The 19,626-nt window shown below is 47.1% G+C and overlaps 1 protein-coding gene across 1 annotated transcript in view; it reads right to left on the bottom strand.

Moving 5' to 3' along the window:
• Positions 1–16,823: 16,823 nt before the first annotated feature.
• LOC143781374 (KAT8 regulatory NSL complex subunit 1-like) overlaps positions 16,824–19,626 on the bottom strand; it is a 72,817-nt gene continuing 70,014 nt past the window's right edge. Inside the window, exons 11-13 of the mRNA XM_077267959.1 lie at positions 18,964–19,076; positions 18,303–18,561; positions 16,824–17,877 (exon numbers count right to left, since the gene is read on the bottom strand). Coding sequence (XP_077124074.1) covers positions 17,566–17,877; positions 18,303–18,561; positions 18,964–19,076 — 684 coding nt within the window. The 3' untranslated portion in view covers positions 16,824–17,565. The remainder of the gene's footprint in view (positions 17,878–18,302; positions 18,562–18,963; positions 19,077–19,626) is intronic.

Genomic DNA, 19,626 nt, shown 5'->3' with positions numbered 1-19,626 from the left:
TATATAGGGTCAGAAACCAACCCCAGGTAGCGTATAAGTACTAGCCGAACTCACGGACGTGGGAAATTAGGTTTCAAGATTAAAGAACAGACCAAAACTAATATTTTAATTGCCGAAAGGCACACTAGAAACTACAAATATACAGTACAGCCAGAGGTATAGATAAAAATTAGGGTACAGGTTGGGGATAGCAGTTAGCGATATGTATCAAGTTACAGTGTCTGATAGCATGTGGGCCCCAGGGAAGCGCTGAGTCCACAGGTACTTCCTTCATGGTCCGTCTCCTCATGTAACGTGACATGGCTTCCAAGGCAGAATGAAGACGGGGCTGGAAGTGTATTCAGCTTTTAACCCTTAATTCGTTCCCTCCCATATTTGCCACTGCCCCTCTGGGCTGAATTCTCCTCCCTTGACCTCCTAGCCGAAATAATTCCCAATACCTAGGATGGGTCATAACTTCCCAGGTGGAGGTCCCAACGGGACTGACATCTCAACGGGTTCGTTGGGGCTAGACCAACACAGTCCAAACTTGGGTTGGCTAAATGGTTCTGGAGAGCCAGTCTCGATATCTCGGAATCCAGGACCGCTAGCGAGATATGGGATGCAGGGGTGCATGCAGGTGGCTCCCAGGATTCTGGTGGTATATCGGACATAACCCAGCTCACAATTCATCTCTAGGTGTCGGTGACGTTCAGTCTAGAGTTTGCTTTGGTGTGGGCCACCTTGCACAAAAGACATCAGGGAGTTCATGCTCTGCTCCTCCTCACCTTCATTAACACGTGGCCTCTAATTCACCGGCCAAATGGGGAAAGCTCTTCTCTTTTGGGAACTGTGTATTCTTCCCAAGGGTGGGGGCCACATATCAGGAATGCTGTGCTCCACCTCCTCGTCCTCCCCCCCTTCAACATTACTGTGCTCCTCCTGCCCCCCGCCTTCTACATTACTCTGTGCTCCTCCTCCTCCTTGTCCTGCCCCCCCGCCTTCTACATTACTGTGCTGCTCCTCCTCGTCCTGCCCTCCCACCTTCTACATTACTCTGTGCTCCTCCTCCTCCCCCCGCCTTCTACATTACTCTGTGCTCCTCCTCTCCCCTCGCCTTCTACATTACTCTGTGCTCCTCCTCCTCTCCCCCGCCTTCTACATTACTCTGTGCTCCTCCTCCTCATCCTGCCCCCGCCTTCTACATTACTCTGCTCCTCCTCCTCGTCCTGCCCCCCGCCTTCTACATTACTCTGTGCTCCTCCTAGCCCTGTCCCCACCTTCTACATTACTGTGCTCCACCTCCTTTCCTCCGAATTCTACATTATTCTGTGCTCCTCCTCCAGTCCCCCGCCTTCTACATTACTGTGCTCCTCCTCATCCTGCCCCCCACCTTCTACATTACTCTGCTCCTCCTCCTAGCCCTGTCCCCACCTTCTACATTACTCTGTGCTCCTCCTCCTAGCCCTGTCCCCACCTTCTACATTACTGTGCTCCTCCTCCTAGCCCTGTCCCCACCTTCTACATTACTCTGTGCTCCTCCTCCTAGCCCTGTCCCCACCTTCTACATTACTCTGTGCTCCACCTCCTTTCCTCCGAATTCTACATTACTCTGTGCTCCTCCTCCTCGTCCAGTCCCCCGCCTTCTACAGTACTGTGCTCCTCCTCCTCATCCTGCCCCCCGCCTTCTACATTACTCTGTGCTCCTCCTCCTCTTCTACATTATTCTGTGCTCCTCCTCCTAGCCCTGTCCCCACCTTCTACATTATTCTGTGCTCCACCTCCTTTCCTCCGAATTCTACATTACTCTGTGCTCCTCATCCTGCCCCCCGCCTTCTACATTACTGTGCTCCTCCTCCTCATCCTGCCCCCCGCCTTCTACATTACTCTGTGCTCCTCCTCGTCCTGCCCCCCCGCCTTCTACATTACTCTGTGCTCCTCCTCCTAGCCCTGTCCCCACCTTCTACATTACTGTGCTCCACCTCCTTTCCTCTGAATTCTACATTACTCTGTGCTCCTCCTCCTCGTCCAGTCCCCCGCCTTCTACATTACTGTGCTCCTCCTCCATATCCTGCCCCCCGCCTTCTACATTACTCTGTGCTCCTCCTCGTCCTGCCCCCTCGCCTTCTACATTACTCTGTGCTCCTCCTCCTAGCCCTGTCCCCACCTTCTACATTACTGTGCTCCACCTCCTTTCCTCCAAATTCTACATTACTCTGTGCTCCTCCTCCAGTCCCCCGCCTTCTACATTACTGTGCTCCTCCTCCTCCTGCCCCCGCCTTCTACATTACTGTGCTCCTCCTCATCCTGCCCCCCGCCTTCTACATTACTCTGTGCTCCTCCTCCTAGCCCTGCCCCCTGCCTTCTACATTACTCTGTGCTCCTCCTCCTAGCCCTGTCCCCGCCTTCTACATTACTGTGCTCCTCCTCCATATCCTGCCCCTCGCCTTTTACATTACAGTGCTCCTCCTCCATATCCTGCCCCCCGCCTTCTACATTACTCTGTGCTCCTCCTCCTAGCCCTGTCCCCACCTTCTACATTACTCTGTGCTCCTCCTCCTAGCCCTGTCCCCGCCTTCTACATTACTGTGCTCCTCCTCCATATCCTGCCCCCCGCCTTTTACATTACAGTGCTCCTCCTCCATATCCTGCCCCCCGCCTTCTACATTACAGTGCTCCTCCTCCATATCCTGCCCCCCGCCTTCTACATTACTCTGTGCTCCTCCTCGTCCTGTCCTTTACATAGCCGACCACTCCCTCCTACTAGAGATCCAGTCTTCCCTCAGTATCTAACAACTCGCCCTCTCCTGGTATCTCCTCATACCTTTCCCACCGCACATATAGCATCTCCGATTCCCTTATATCCTCCTCATATTGCCCTCAGTCGTTGTTCCCCATGGATTGGTCCTGGGACCCCTACTCCTCATCTGTACCTTTGGCCTGAGACAGCTCAAAGTCCCATGGCTCCCAGTCTCACCTATACGCTGATGACACTGATCTACCTCTCTGCTGTCCAGAATCCCATAGTGTCCATCAGCCATATTATTCTCATTTCCTAAAAATCAATATGGGGGGGGGGGGAAATCAAACTCCTCTTTCCTCCCCTTCTAGCTACCAATATATAAAGTACATCATGCTTATTCCTGTACCAGATTTATGCTGCCTTGGAATAACCCTCGAATCTGCCCTTTCCTTCAACCTGCACATCCCAGCCCTCATCACCTCGAAAATATTTACAGAAATCACTCCTTCCTCAACCCCAAATCTACAAAAATGATTGCAGGAGATGACACCGCACAATGGTCTCCTCTGTGGCCTCCCAAGATCCTCCTCCACCCTGAGGAAGCACAACATGAAACGTGTTGGAGTGCAGGGTGGAAGGAGCGCAGCAAGTGGAGTACAAGGCACGAATCCATTATATTTATTATACCTATGGTTAGATCATTTTACGCCTGCTTATCCAATGGCTAGGAATTATTTACTACACCTGTTCTGTTCCTAGTCCTATATACTAACATTAGCCCGTGCCAGCGACTTTCTACACAGGGGCGTAGCCCGGGCCAGCGACTTTCTACACGGGGGCATAGCCCGGGCCCCTGACATTCTATATGGGCATAGCCCGGGCACCTGACATTCTATATGGGCGTAGCCCGGGCCAGCGACTTTCTACACGGGGGCGTAGCCCGGGCCAGCGACTTTCTATATGGGCATAGCCCGGGCACCTGACATTCTATATGGGCGTAGCCCGGGCCAGCGATTTTCTACACGGGGGCGTAGCCCGGGCCAGCGACTTTCTATATGGGCATAGCCCGGGCCCCTGCATTCTATACGGGCGTATTCCGGGCCACTGACCTTCTATACGGGCGTATCCCGGGCCAGCGACTTTCTATACGGGCGTATCTGGGGCCCATGACATTCTATACGGGCGTATTCCAGGCCACTGACCTTCTATACGAGCGTATCTCGGGCCCCTGACATTCTATACGGGCGTATCCCGGGGCCAGCGACTTTCTATATGGGCGTATCTGGGGCCCCTAACATTCTATACGGGCGTATCTCGGGCCCCTGACATGCTATACGGGCTTATTTCGGGCCCCTAACATGCTATACGGGCGTATCTCAGGCCCCTGACATTCTGTATGGCGTATCTCGGGCCCCTGACATTCTGTATGGCGTATCTCGGGCCCCTGACATTCTGTATGGCGTATCTCGGGCCCCTGACATTCTGTATGGCGTATCTCGGGCCCCTGACATTCTGTACGGGCGAAACCCGAGCCAGCGACTTTCTATACGGGCGTATCCCGGGCCCCCGATATTCTATACGGGCGTATCCCAGGCCCATGACATTCTATATGGGCGTATTCCAGGCCACTGACCTTCTATACGAGCGTATCCCGGGCCGCTGACTAAGGCTGGTTTCACATTTGCGTCTGTGTATGCAGCGTTTCATCCGCATAGATCGGCATGCATGGTGTACGCAGGGACACGCGTTTGATAAATGACGCGTGCCTACGCATCCGCAGGCAATGTGCTGCAGGGTCCGGCTAACACATGTTGCATTTTTGGAAGCGTCAAAAATTCGTCAAATATGGGCAGACATGCGCATGTGGATGCGTGCATTAAAAAAAAAGCATTACTGTATGGTACCGCATGCCCTTGCGTACGCATGCATTCGATGCACTTGCGTACTTCGGATTGCACATGTCCAGGAACCAACTGAGACACGCCCTCCTGGGAATATCGAACGCATGCGCATAAAAAGTGCAAACAGGCAAAAACCGCATGCAAACGCGTTTTTTGCAGTTATGCGTAAGCTGATGCGGATGAAACGCTGCGTTGGCATGCATTTTCAGACAAAACGCTGCATTCACAGATGCAAATGTGAAACCAGCCTTATATAGGCTTCTAAAGCAGAGGTGTCAAACTGCATTCCTCGAGGGCCGCCAACAGGTCATGTTTTCAGGATTTCCTTAGCATTCCACAAGGTGCTGGAATCATTCTGTGCAGGTGATTAACCCCTTCACCCCCAAGGGTGGTTTGCACGTTAATGGCCGGGCCAATTTTTACAATTCTGACCACTGTCCCTTTATGAGGTTATAACTCTGGAACGCTTCAACGGATCTTGGCGATTCTGACATTGTTTTCTCGTGACATATTGTACTTCATGATAGTGGTAAAATTTCTTCGATATAACTTGCGTTTATTTGTGAAAAAAACGAATATTTGGCGAAAATTTTGAAAATTTCGCAATTTTCCAACTTTGAATTTTTATGCCCTTAAATCACAGACATATGTAACACAAAATACTTAATAAGTAACATTTCCCACATGTCTACTTTACATCAGCACAATTTTGGAACCAAAATTTTTTTTGGTGACGGAGTTATAAGGGTTAAAAGTTGACCAGCAATTTCTCATTTTTACAACACCATTTTTTTTTAGGGACCACATCTCATTTGAAGTCATTTTGAGTGGTCTATATGATAGAAAATACCCAAGTGTGACACCATTCTAAAAACTGCACCCCTCAAGGTGCTCAAAACCACATTCAAGAAGTTTATTAACCCTTCAGGTGTTTCACAGGAATTTTTGGAATGTTTAAATAAAAATGAACATTTAACTTTTTTTCACACAAAATTTATTTCAGCTCCAATTTGTTTTATTTTACCAAGGGTAACAGGAGAAAATAGACCCCAAAAGTTGTTGTACAATTTGTCCTGAGTACGCTGATACCCCATATGTGGGCGTAAACCACAGTTTGGGCGCATGGCAGAGCTCGGAAGCAAAGGAGCGCCATTTGACTTTTCAATGCAAAATTGACTGGAATTGAGATGGGACGCCATGTTGCATTTGGAGAGCCCCTGATGTGCCTAAACATTGAAACCCCTAACAAGTGACACCATTTTGGAAAGTAGACCCCCTAAGGAACTTATCTAGATGTGTGGTGAGCACTTTGACCCACCAAGTGCTTCACAGAAGTTTATAATGCAGAGCCGTAAAAATAAAAAATCATATTTTTTCACAAAAATGATCTTTTAACCCCCATTTTTTTATTTCCCCAAGGGTAAGAGAAGAAATTAGACCACAAAAGTTGTTGTGCAATTTGTCCTGAGTACGACGATACCCCATATGTGGGTGTAAACCATTGTTTGGGCGCATAGCAGAGCTCAGAAGGGAAGAAGCGCTATTTTACTTTTCAATGCAAAATTGACTGGAATTAAGATGGGATGCCATGTTGCGTTTGGAGAGCCCCTGATGTGCCTAAACATTAAACCCCCCCACAAGTGACACCATTTTGGAAAGTAGACCCCCTAAGGAACTTATCTAGATGTGTTTTGAGAGCTTTGAACCCCCAAGTGTTTCACTACAGTTTATAACGCAGAGCCGTGAAAATAAAAATTATTTTTTTTTTTCACAAAAATGATTTTTTAGCCCCCAGTTTTGTATTTTCACAAGGGTATCAGGATAAATTGGACCTCAAAAGTTGTTGTCCAATTTGTATGGAGTACGCTGATACCCCATTTGTGGGGGGGGGGACCACTGTTTGGGCGCATGACAGAGCTCGGAAGGGAAGGAGCGCCATTTGGAATGCAGACTTAAATGGATTGGTCTGCAGGCGTCACGTTGCATTTGCAGAGCCCCTGATGTACCCAAACAGTACAAACCCCCCACAAGTGACCCCATATTGGAAACTAGACCCCCCAAGGAACTTATCTAGATGTGTTGTGAGAACTTTGAACCCCCAAGTGTTTCACTACAGTTTATAACGCAGAGCCGTGAAAATAATTTTTTTTTTTTTTTCACAAAAATGAAATTTAGCCCCCAGTTTTGTATTTTCACAAGGGTATCAGGATAAATTGGACCCTAAAAGTTGTTGTCCAATTTGTCCTGAGTACGCTGATACCCCCTATGTGGGGGGGAACCACTGTTTGGGCGCATGACAGAGCTCGGAAGGGAAGGAGCGCCATTTGGAATGCAGACTTAAATGGATTGGTCTGCAGGCGTCACGTTGCATTTGCAGAGCCCCTGATGTACCCAAACAGTACAAACCCCCCACAAGTGACCCCATATTGGAAACTAGACCTCCCAAGGAACTTATCTAGATGTGTTGTGAGAACTTTGAACCCCCAAGTGTTTCACTACAGTTTACAACGCAGAGCCGTGAAAATAAAACATTTTTTTTCCCACAAAAATGATTTTTAGCCCCCCAAAATTTTTATTTTCCCAAGGATAACAGGAGAACTTGGACCCCAGAAGTTGTTGTTCAATTTGTCCCTAGTACGCTGATACCCCATATGTTGGGGTAAACCCCTTTTTGGACGCACGGGAGAGCTCGGAAGGGAAGGAGCACTGTTTTACTTTTTCAACGCAGAATTGGCTGGAATTGAGATTGGACGCCATGTCGCGTTTGGAGAGCCCCTGATGTGCCTGAACAGTGGAATCTCCCCAATTCTACCTGAAACCCTACCCCTAACCTCACCCCTAACCGTTTACTGAACATTTTCTGACAGTCATAAGTGCCACGTATATAAGTGCCACGTATATAAGTGCCACGTATATAAGTGCCACGTATATAAGTGCCACGTATTTAAGAGCCACGTATTTAAGAGCCACGTATTTCAGTGCCACGTATTTCAGTGCCACGTATTTCAGTGCCACGTATTTCAGTGCCACGATATTTCAGTGCCACGATATTTCAGTGCCACGTATTTCAGGCACTGAAAAATACGTGGCACGTAAATACTTCAGTGCCACGATATTTCAGTGCCACGATATTTCAGTGCCACGTATTTCAGGCACTGAAAAATACGTGGCACGTAAATACGTGGCACGTAAATACGTGGCACGTAAATACGTGGCACGTAAATACGTGGCACGTAAATACGTGGCACTGAAATACGTGGCACTGAAATACGTGGCACTTATATACGTATATACGTATATAAGTATATAAACGTATATTTCAGTGCCACGTATTTCAGTGCCACGTATTTCAGGTTAGGGGTAGGGTTAGGGTTTTTTTCTTGTTTTCTTGTGTTTTTCTATAAAAACGCATGCGTTTTACCGCGTTTACATGCATTTTTTCACACATGTGGTTTTTTTAAAAAACGCATGCAGATAAAAACGCAAGTGTGAAACCAGACTAAAAGACGCTTTTTATAGCAAAAAAGTTTTTGCGTCTCCACATTTTGAGACCTATAATTTTTCCACATTTTGGTCCACAGTCATGTGAGGTTTTTTTTTTTTTGCGGGACGAGTTGACGTTTTTATTGGTAACATTTTCGGACACGTGACCATTTTTTATCACTTTTTATTCCGATTTTTGTGAGGCAGAATAACCAAAAACCAGCTATTCATGAATTTCTTTTGGGAGAGGCGTTTATACCGTTCCGCGTTTGGTAAAATTGATAAAGCAGTTTTATTCTTCGGGTCAGTACGATTACAGCGATACCTCATTTATATCATTTTTTTATGTTTTGACGCTTTTATACGATAAAAACTATTTTATAGAAAAAATAATTATTTTGGCATCGCGTTATTCTGAGGACTATAACTTTTTTATTTTTTTGCTGATGATGCTGCATGGCGGCTCGTTTTTTGCGGGACAAGATGACGTTTTCAGCGGTAACATGGTTATTTATATCCGTCTTTTTGATTGCGTGTTATTCCACTTTTTGTTCGGCGGTATGGTAATAAAGCGTTGTTTTTTGCCTCGTTTTTTTTTTTTTTTTCTTACGGTGTTTACTGAAGGGGTTAACTAGTGGGCCAGTTTTATAGGTTGGGTCGTTACGGACGCGGCGATACTAAATATGTGTACTTTTATTGTTTTTGTTTGTTTTTTTTAGATAAAGAAATGTATTTATGGGAATAATATTTTTATTATTATTATTTATTTAGGAATTTTTTTTTTTTTTTTTTTACACATGTGGAAATTTTTTTTTTTACTTTTTTACTTTGTCCCAGGGGGGGACATCACAGATCGCAGATCTGATAGTGTGCACAGCACTCTATGAGATCCGCGATCATACTTTCATCGGAGCAGGCTGCAGCTTTCATCTGCAGCCTGCTCCGACCCGGAAGTGCTCCCTGCAGGACCCGGATACAGCCCCTCGGCCATTTTGGATCCGGGGCCTGCAGGGAGAAGACGTTCGGTACGAGGTGAGTACATCACCTTGTACCGATCGTCTCAGGAAAGCCCGCAGGGAGCCCCCTCCCTGCGCGATGCTTCCCTGTACCGCCGGTACACCGCGATCATGTTTGATCGCGGTGTGCCGGGGGTTAATGTGCCGGGGGCGGTCCGTGACCGCTCCTGGCACATAGTGCCGGATGTCAGCTGCGATATGCAGCCGACACCCGGCCGCGATCGGCCGCGCTCCCCCCGTGAGCGCGGCCGATCGCTTATGACGTACTATCCCGTCGGCGGTCATGGGGGCCCACCCCACCTCGACGGGATAGTACGTCAAATGTCGGGAAGGGGTTAAATTATCACCTGTGCAATACAAGGAAATCCTGAAAACATGACCTGTTGGCGGCCCTCGAGGAATGCAGTTTGACACCTCTGTTCTAAAGGGCCACAGCCTGTATGAACAGAGCACAGTTCTCCATCAGTCAGTCCATCCTAGACTTCTGTCTATCCAGAATCTCTGGTAATCCGGCATCTACCGCACCACATTCAGTAAAGGAATTGTCCAGACACAAAGTAAAACATGAGAACGGGAATAATAGGATTTAGAATTTATTCTTTGTGATCTCCTCCATATATCCATATACACCCGGCCATTCTCAGACAGGAGCCGATTCTTCCCACTCATTCAGTAATTACACGTTTTTGTTCCCAGGACTCTCCGTCCGGTCGCTTCTTTATTACCCCTCTCTTTCTCGCCCATTTGGGGCACCGTGCTCTGCATATTATTCTCATTTCCTAAAAATCAATATGGGGGGGGGGGGGGAAATCAAACTCCTCTTTCCTCCCCTTCTAGCTACCAATATATAAAGTACATCATGCTTATTCCTGTACCAGATTTATGCTGCCTTGGAATAACCCTCGAATCTGCCCTTTCCTTCAACCTGCACATCCCAGCCCTCATCACCTCGAAAATATTTACAGAAATCACTCCTTCCTCAACCCCAAATCTACAAAAATGATTGCAGGAGATGACACCGCACAATGGTCTCCTCTGTGGCCTCCCAAGATCCTCCTCCACCCTGAGGAAGCACAACGTGAAACGTGTTGGAGTGCAGGGTGGAAGGAGCGCAGCAAGTGGAGTACAAGGCACGAATCCATTATATTTATTATACATATGGTTAGATCATTTTACGCCTGCTTATCCAATGGCTAGGAATTATTTACTACACCTGTTCTGTTCCTAGTCCTATATACTAACATTAGCCCGTGCCAGCGACTTTCTACACAGGGGCGTAGCCCGGGCCAGCGACTTTCTACACGGGGGCATAGCCCGGGCCCCTGACATTCTATATGGGCATAGCCCGGGCACCTGACATTCTATATGGGCGTAGCCCGGGCCAGCGACTTTCTACACGGGGGCGTAGCCCGGGCCAGCGACTTTCTACACGGGGGCGTAGCCCGGGCCCCTGACATTCTATATGGGCGTAGCCCGGGCCAGCGATTTTCTACACGGGGGCGTAGCCCGGGCCAGCGACTTTCTATATGGGCATAGCCCGGGCCCCTGCATTCTATACGGGCGTATCCCGGGCCAGCGACTTTCTATACGGGCGTATCTGGGGCCCATGACATTCTATACGGGCGTATTCCAGGCCACTGACCTTCTATACGAGCGTATCTCGGGCCCCTGACATTCTATACGGGCGTATCCCGGGGCCAGCGACTTTCTATATGGGCGTATCTGGGGCCCCTAACATTCTATACGGGCGTATCTCGGGCCCCTGACATGCTATACGGGCTTATTTCGGGCCCCTAACATGCTATACGGGCGTATCTCAGGCCCCTGACATTCTGTATGGCGTATCTCGGGCCCCTGACATTCTGTATGGCGTATCTCGGGCCCCTGACATTCTGTACGGGCGAAACCCGAGCCAGCGACTTTCTATACGGGCGTATCCCGGGCCCCCGATATTCTATACGGGCGTATCCCAGGCCCATGACATTCTATATGGGCGTATTCCAGGCCACTGACCTTCTATACGAGCGTATCCCGGGCCGCTGACTAAGGCTGGTTTCACATTTGCGTCTGTGTATGCAGCGTTTCATCCGCATAGATCGGCATGCATGGTGTACGCAGGGACACGCGTTTGATAAATGACGCGTGCCTACGCATCCGCAGGCAATGTGCTGCAGGGTCCGGCTAACACATGTTGCATTTTTGGAAGCGTCAAAAATTCGTCAAATATGGGCAGACATGCGCATGTGGATGCGTGCATTAAAAAAAAAGCATTACTGTATGGTACCGCATGCCCTTGCGTACGCATGCATTCGATGCACTTGCGTACTTCGGATTGCACATGTCCAGGAACCAACTGAGACACGCCCTCCTGGGAATATCGAACGCATGCGCATAAAAAGTGCAAACAGGCAAAAACCGCATGCAAACGCGTTTTTTGCAGTTATGCGTAAGCTGATGCGGATGAAACGCTGCGTTGGCATGCATTTTCAGACAAAACGCTGCATTCACAGATGCAAATGTGAAACCAGCCTTATATAGGCTTCTAAAGCAGAGGTGTCAAACTGCATTCCTCGAGGGCCGCCAACAGGTCATGTTTTCAGGATTTCCTTAGCATTCCACAAGGTGCTGGAATCATTCTGTGCAGGTGATTAACCCCTTCACCCCCAAGGGTGGTTTGCACGTTAATGGCCGGGCCAATTTTTACAATTCTGACCACTGTCCCTTTATGAGGTTATAACTCTGGAACGCTTCAACGGATCTTGGCGATTCTGACATTGTTTTCTCGTGACATATTGTACTTCATGATAGTGGTAAAATTTCTTCGATATAACTTGCGTTTATTTGTGAAAAAAACGAATATTTGGCGAAAATTTTGAAAATTTCGCAATTTTCCAACTTTGAATTTTTATGCCCTTAAATCACAGACATATGTAACACAAAATACTTAATAAGTAACATTTCCCACATGTCTACTTTACATCAGCACAATTTTGGAACCAAAATTTTTTTTGGTGACGGAGTTATAAGGGTTAAAAGTTGACCAGCAATTTCTCATTTTTACAACACCATTTTTTTTTAGGGACCACATCTCATTTGAAGTCATTTTGAGTGGTCTATATGATAGAAAATACCCAAGTGTGACACCATTCTAAAAACTGCACCCCTCAAGGTGCTCAAAACCACATTCAAGAAGTTTATTAACCCTTCAGGTGTTTCACAGGAATTTTTGGAATGTTTAAATAAAAATGAACATTTAACTTTTTTTCACACAAAATTTATTTCAGCTCCAATTTGTTTTATTTTACCAAGGGTAACAGGAGAAAATAGACCCCAAAAGTTGTTGTACAATTTGTCCTGAGTACGCTGATACCCCATATGTGGGGGTAAACCACAGTTTGGGCGCATGGCAGAGCTTGGAAGCAAAGGAGCGCCATTTGACTTTTCAATGCAAAATTGACTGGAATTGAGATGGGACGCCATGTTGCATTTGGAGAGCCCCTGATGTGCCTAAACATTGAAACCCCTAACAAGTGACACCATTTTGGAAAGTAGACCCCCTAAGGAACTTATCTAGATGTGTGGTGAGCACTTTGACCCAACAAGTGCTTTACAGAAGTTTATAATGCAGAGCCGTAAAAATAAAAAATCATATTTTTTCACAAAAATGATCTTTTCACCCCCAATTTTTTAATTTTCCCAAGGGTGAGAGAAGAAATTGGACCCCAAAAATTGTTGTGCAATTTGTCCTGAGTACGCTGATACCCCATATGTGGGTGTAAACCATTGTTTGGGCGCAGGGCAGAGCTCGGAAGGGAAGGAGCGCCATTTGACTTTTCAATGCAAAATTGACTGAAATTGAGATGGGACGCCATGTTGCATTTAGAGAGCCCTTGATGTGCCTAAACATTGAAACCCCTAACAAGTGACACCATTTTGGAAAGTAGACCCCCTAAGGAACTTATCTAGATGTGTTTTGAGAGCTTTGAACCCCCAAGTGTTTCACTACAGTTTATAACGCAGAGCCGTGAAAATAAAAATTATTTTTTTTTTTCACAAAAATGATTTTTTAGCCCCCAGTTTTGTATTTTCACAAGGGTATCAGGATAAATTGGACCTCAAAAGTTGTTGTCCAATTTGTATGGAGTACGCTGATACCCCATTTGTGGGGGGGGGACCACTGTTTGGGCGCATGACAGAGCTCGGAAGGGAAGGAGCGCCATTTGGAATGCAGACTTAAATGGATTGGTCTGCAGGCGTCACGTTGCATTTGCAGAGCCCCTGATGTACCCAAACAGTACAAACCCCCCACAAGTGACCCCATATTGGAAACTAGACCCCCCAAGGAACTTATCTAGATGTGTTGTGAGAACTTTGAACCCCCAAGTGTTTCACTACAGTTTATAACGCAGAGCCGTGAAAATAATTTTTTTTTTTTTTTTCACAAAAATGAAATTTAGCCCCCAGTTTTGTATTTTCACAAGGGTATCAGGATAAATTGGACCCTAAAAGTTGTTGTCCAATTTGTCCTGAGTACGCTGATACCCCCTATGTGGGGGGGAACCACTGTTTGGGCGCATGACAGAGCTCGGAAGGGAAGGAGCGCCATTTGGAATGCAGACTTAAATGGATTGGTCTGCAGGCGTCACGTTGCATTTGTAGAGCCCCTGATGTACCCAAACAGTACAAACCCCCCACAAGTGACCCCATATTGGAAACTAGACCTCCCAAGGAACTTATCTAGATGTGTTGTGAGAACTTTGAACCCCCAAGTGTTTCACTACAGTTTACAACGCAGAGCCGTGAAAATAAAACATTTTTTTTCCCACAAAAATGATTTTTAGCCCCCCAAAATTTTTATTTTCCCAAGGATAACAAGAGAACTTGGACCCCAGAAGTTGTTGTTCAATTTGTCCCTAGTACGCTGATACCCCATATGTTGGGGTAAACCCCTTTTTGGACGCACGGGAGAGCTCGGAAGGGAAGGAGCACTGTTTTACTTTTTCAACGCAGAATTGGCTGGAATTGAGATTGGACGCCATGTCGCGTTTGGAGAGCCCCTGATGTGCCTGAACAGTGGAATCTCCCCAATTCTACCTGAAACCCTACCCCTAACCTCACCCCTAACCGTTTACTGAACATTTTCTGACAGTCATAAGTGCCACGTATATAAGTGCCACGTATATAAGTGCCACGTATATAAGTGCCACGTATATAAGTGCCACGTATTTAAGAGCCACGTATTTCAGTGCCACGTATTTCAGTGCCACGTATTTCAGTGCCACGTATTTCAGTGCCACGATATTTCAGTGCCACGATATTTCAGTGCCACGATATTTCAGTGCCACGATATTTCAGTGCCACGTATTTCAGGCACTGAAAAATACGTGGCACGTAAATACTTCAGTGCCACGATATTTCAGTGCCACGATATTTCAGTGCCACGTATTTCAGGCACTGAAAAATACGTGGCACGTAAATGCGTGGCACGTAAATACGTGGCACGTAAATACGTGGCACGTAAATACGTGGCACGTAAATACGTGGCACGTAAATACGTGGCACGTAAATACGTGGCACGTAAATACGTGGCACGTAAATACGTGGCACGTAAATACGTGGCACGTAAATACGTGGCACGTAAATACGTGGCACTGAAATACGTGGCACTGAAATACGTGGCACTGAAATACGTGGCACTGAAATACGTGGCACTGAAATACGTGGCACTGAAATACGTGGCACTGAAATACGTGGCACTGAAATACGTGGCACTGAAATACGTGGCACTGAAATACGTGGCACTGAAATACGTGGCACTGAAATACGTGGCACTGAAATACGTGGCACTGAAATACGTGGCACTGAAATACGTGGCACTGAAATACGTGGCCACTGAAATATCGTGGCACTTATATACGTATATACGTATATAAACGTATATTTCAGTGCCACGTATTTCAGTGCCACGTATTTCAGGTTAGGGGTAGGGTTAGGGTTTTTTTCTTGTTTTCTTGTGTTTTTCTATAAAAACGCATGCGTTTTACCGCGTTTACATGCATTTTTTCACACATGTGGTTTTTTTAAAAAACGCATGCAGATAAAAACGCAAGTGTGAAACCAGACTAAAAGACGCTTTTTATAGCAAAAAAGTTTTTGCGTCTCCACATTTTGAGACCTATAATTTTTCCACATTTTGGTCCACAGTCATGTGAGGTTTTTTTTTTTTTGCGGGACGAGTTGACGTTTTTATTGGTAACATTTTCGGACACGTGACCATTTTTTATCACTTTTTATTCCGATTTTTGTGAGGCAGAATAACCAAAAACCAGCTATTCATGAATTTCTTTTGGGAGAGGCGTTTATACCATTCCGCGTTTGGTAAAATTGATAAAGCAGTTTTATTCGTCGGGTCAGTACGATTACAGCGATACCTCATTTATATCATTTTTTTATGTTTTGACGCTTTTATACGATAAAAACTATTTTATAGAAAAAATAATTATTTTGGCATCGCGTTATTCTGAGGACTATAACTTTTTTATTTTTTTGCTGATGATGCTGTATGGCGGCTCGTTTTTTGCGGGACAAGATGACGTTTTCAGCGGTAACATGGTTATTTATATCCGTCTTTTTGATTGCGTGTTATTCCACTTTTTGTTCGGCGGTATGGTAATAAAGCGTTGTTTTTTGCCTCGTTTTTTTTTTTTTTTTCTTACGGTGTTTACTGAAGGGGTTAACTAGTGGGCCAGTTTTATAGGTTGGGTCGTTACGGACACGGCGATACTAAATATGTGTACTTTTATTGTTTTTGTTTGTTTTTTTTAGATAAAGAAATGTATTTATGGGAATAATATTTTTTTTATTATTATTATTTATTTAGGAATTTTTTTTTTTTTTTTTTACACATGTGGAAATTTTTTTTTTTACTTTTTTACTTTGTCCCAGGGGGGGACATCACAGATCGCAGATCTGATAGTGTGCACAGCACTCTATCATATCTGCGATCATACTTTCATCGGAGCAGGCTGCAGCTTTCATCTGCAGCCTGCTCCGACCCGGAAGTGCTCCCTGCAGGACCCGGATACAGCCCCTCGGCCATTTTGGATCCGGGGCCTGCAGGGAGAAGACGTTCGGTACGAGGTGAGTACATCACCTTGTACCGATCGTCTCAGGGAAGCCCGCAGGGAGCCCCCTCCCTGCGCGATGCTTCCCTGTACCGCCGGTACACCGCGATCATGTTTGATCGCGGTGTGCCGGGGGTTAATGTGCCGGGGGCGGTCCGTGACCGCTCCTGGCACATAGTGCCGGATGTCAGCTGCGATATGCAGCCGACACCCGGCCGCGATCGGCCGCGCTCCCCCCGTGAGCGCGGCCGATCGCTTATGACGTACTATCCCGTCGGCGGTCATGGGGGCCCACCCCACCTCGACGGGATAGTACGTCAAATGTCGGGAAGGGGTTAAATTATCACCTGTGCAATACAAGGAAATCCTGAAAACATGACCTGTTGGCGGCCCTCGAGGAATGCAGTTTGACACCTCTGTTCTAAAGGGCCACAGCCTGTATGAACAGAGCACAGTTCTCCATCAGTCAGTCCATCCTAGACTTCTGTCTATCCAGAATCTCTGGTAATCCGGCATCTACCGCACCACATTCAGTAAAGGAATTGTCCAGACACAAAGTAAAACATGAGAACGGGAATAATAGGATTTAGAATTTATTCTTTGTGATCTCCTCCATATATCCATATACACCCGGCCATTCTCAGACAGGAGGCGATTCTTCCCACTCATTCAGTAATTACACGTTTTTGTTCCCAGGACTCTCCGTCCGGTCGCTTCTTTATTACCCCTCTCTTTCTCGCCCATTTGGGGCACCGTGCTCTGTGGCGCCGGGCACGAGAGGTGAATCTGCTTCTCCTGCTGTAACGTTACACAGTGATAGAAGAACAGACGCTAGGATCTAGTGCTGGAGAGTCGCCTGCAGAACGTCGCACTGCCCGCAGGGCCTCCGGTACATGAAGTGCGCTCCTTACAGCAGGCAAGGGTCTACACCTGATTCTTACCCCCCCGCACCTCTGTGAACCCCCAATTTAAGAATGCCTATAATCCAGCACTCCTCCCCTCCGCGGCAGACGTCACCTGCTCCATGTACGTACTCTGCCTTTTACACCTCACAGAGCGGCAGGAAATAGTCGTCATCCGACTCTGGAGACTTTCCTGCGCTCCATGGTAAGCATGAGGCTCAGCCTGAGGCCTCTGCTATAACCTTGTCACAGGCCTTTTACTTCAGCGTGCTGCTGAGCCCAGGACCCCCGGCCATTACTGGGGGCCCCTCTACTTCTCCGCTCGGGCCTGCAAGTCAGCCAAGCACTTGATACTGAAATAAAGTATATGGGGTTTGTATTCTCAGGTCGTACACATCTCGTGAAGAGGACAAGCTTTCATCTCTTGTTCACCGGCCTGGTGGGAAAATATTCCAGGCTTGCGATTTTTTCGCCGCTATGGGCACTAAATCGAACTACTGAAATGCTATTAGGTAGAAGGGGATCTTTGGAGGTGGGGGCGAGGTTTTCTGCCGACGTGCCAGAGTATATGCTGTCAGTCTGGGGGTCTGACTTGCCCCCTGTGTTACACAGGACATCTGGGTGAAGTTTGCTCTTGCCTCTGCTCGGTGTAGTCCCCGGTGAGGTTTGGAGAGAGTGATGGTCTCTGTCTGAAAGTGGAAAAGAGCGAGGGTCCCAGGGTGTGATGATCTGCAGAGGGAGAAGAAACGTGCGTCATTACGAGCCCAGGCTGACCAGTGTATAATACCCATTATCACTAGTGGACTATATGGGTCCTTAAATCTTATTGCCCATCCTCTGGAGAGGTCATCATCAGATTGAGGGTCCGGCTCCCCACAGATCAGCTGATTGTGGTGGGAGGGCCCTTGCTGGGGCTGGTATTACAGCTCAGTACTGTACACTTGAATAGACCCCCAGATCTGAGCTGTATTACACCCCCCCCCCCCCACTTAAAACAGTCAGGCCCCCTGCAGTTAGCAGGGGGTTTATGAGTAAGACCACCATCAAGTGGATATTGATAGCCTGTCCCAAGACAAGACCACCCAATTCTGTAGCACCAGATAAACCACTTATGGGGGAGCTTCTAAGTTAACACAAGTGAAGCTGAAACAAACTTGTTCTTCTTCATCCAGGAGCTCAGGGGTGGAAGATCTTGTGTCTTCACTCCAGGAGAGCCCCCTGGTGCGGCTGTGGACAGCGAGGCATTGGACAGTGCTGTAAGGCTCCGGGTAGTCGGTGGCAGCAGATGACAGGGTTAGCGGGACATCATTAAGGCTGGGGAATCCAATATCCGGAGAGGCCGGCTGCTGGAAAGACCCTTGGCTGTTGGATGAAGGCTGCGGGGTCCATCGACCGTCAGATTTGTTAGAGGACCTAAGGGGAAAACCATGAGAAAGTTATAAAGGTCTGCGAATCTTTAGGAATTAGAAAGCGTATTGAAGTAGGATATGTGACCTATTGTCCTAAAACCTCCTACAGAAACCAAGAGGTAGTGACCGAGGTACCCTCCCCCACTGATCCAAGAGTAATATGGAGCCCCCTAGATGAAGTGCAGGTCCACTGCTGAGACCCCCATAACACGGCCATAGTCCTGGGCAATCCTAGGCGTACGGGGAAGACTACACACGTTGCATATTTAGTGATGGAAACAAATGACTGCAGAATCAGCTCCTGGGACACAGGATTATTGGATCTTAAAGTGAAGATCTGTCCTGTAACCTTTCTTCAGGACACAGATGGACCCGCACAATACAATGATTGCATTGAGTCCAGTACCTGCTCCCTCGCCTCTGTGGAATAGCCGAAGTCCATGAGTCCCAGCGGGAGCGCTCCAGATCCTCGTACGCATTGTGTCGGGTCTGATACGTCTCGTCAGACAAGTCTTCAAGCTGCGGGGACACAGACAAGTCAATATGTAGAGAAGACCTCTACTGCCAGATAGAGGCCATAACGAGGGATAACGACGCACCACAAGCTCCAGCACTGTAAACTAAGCGACCTGTAAGCAGAGCGACCTGTACAGCAGCATCAAACGTGAGAAAAAAACTGCCTGGACTCTGCCCTGACCCAAAGATCAAAGTGGTTTCTTAGTTTACGCACTATAAGAGTTTTCCGACAAGCAGCAGGAATTTCATTTTGCAGGATAGTATAGGGAAAAATTTAAGAAAACTCAACAAAGTTTTGCTATTTTTTGCATTTTAAGTTTTGAGCCACTCACCAAACAGCGAAACTTGTCTTATTCTGCAGAATATTACGGGAATCAGTAAAAATCCCACCTTGAGATTTTTTGGGTCCTTCACCTTTGGTTACTACCAGTTACACTGTGTGTAGGTTTATAGCGTTCACCTCGGGAATTAAATCATGTGAAGAACGTACAGTTCAGGTTATGGACGGATTGTAACTCATGTCAACGGCATTTGCCCGTTTGATCTTATAATA

This window comes from Ranitomeya variabilis, chromosome 6 (genome assembly GCF_051348905.1).
Source record: "Ranitomeya variabilis isolate aRanVar5 chromosome 6, aRanVar5.hap1, whole genome shotgun sequence".
Lineage (NCBI taxonomy): Eukaryota > Metazoa > Chordata > Amphibia > Anura > Dendrobatidae > Ranitomeya > Ranitomeya variabilis.
The sequence above is the reverse complement of the archived record's forward strand: the minus strand, read 5'-3'. Positions and strand labels throughout refer to the sequence as shown.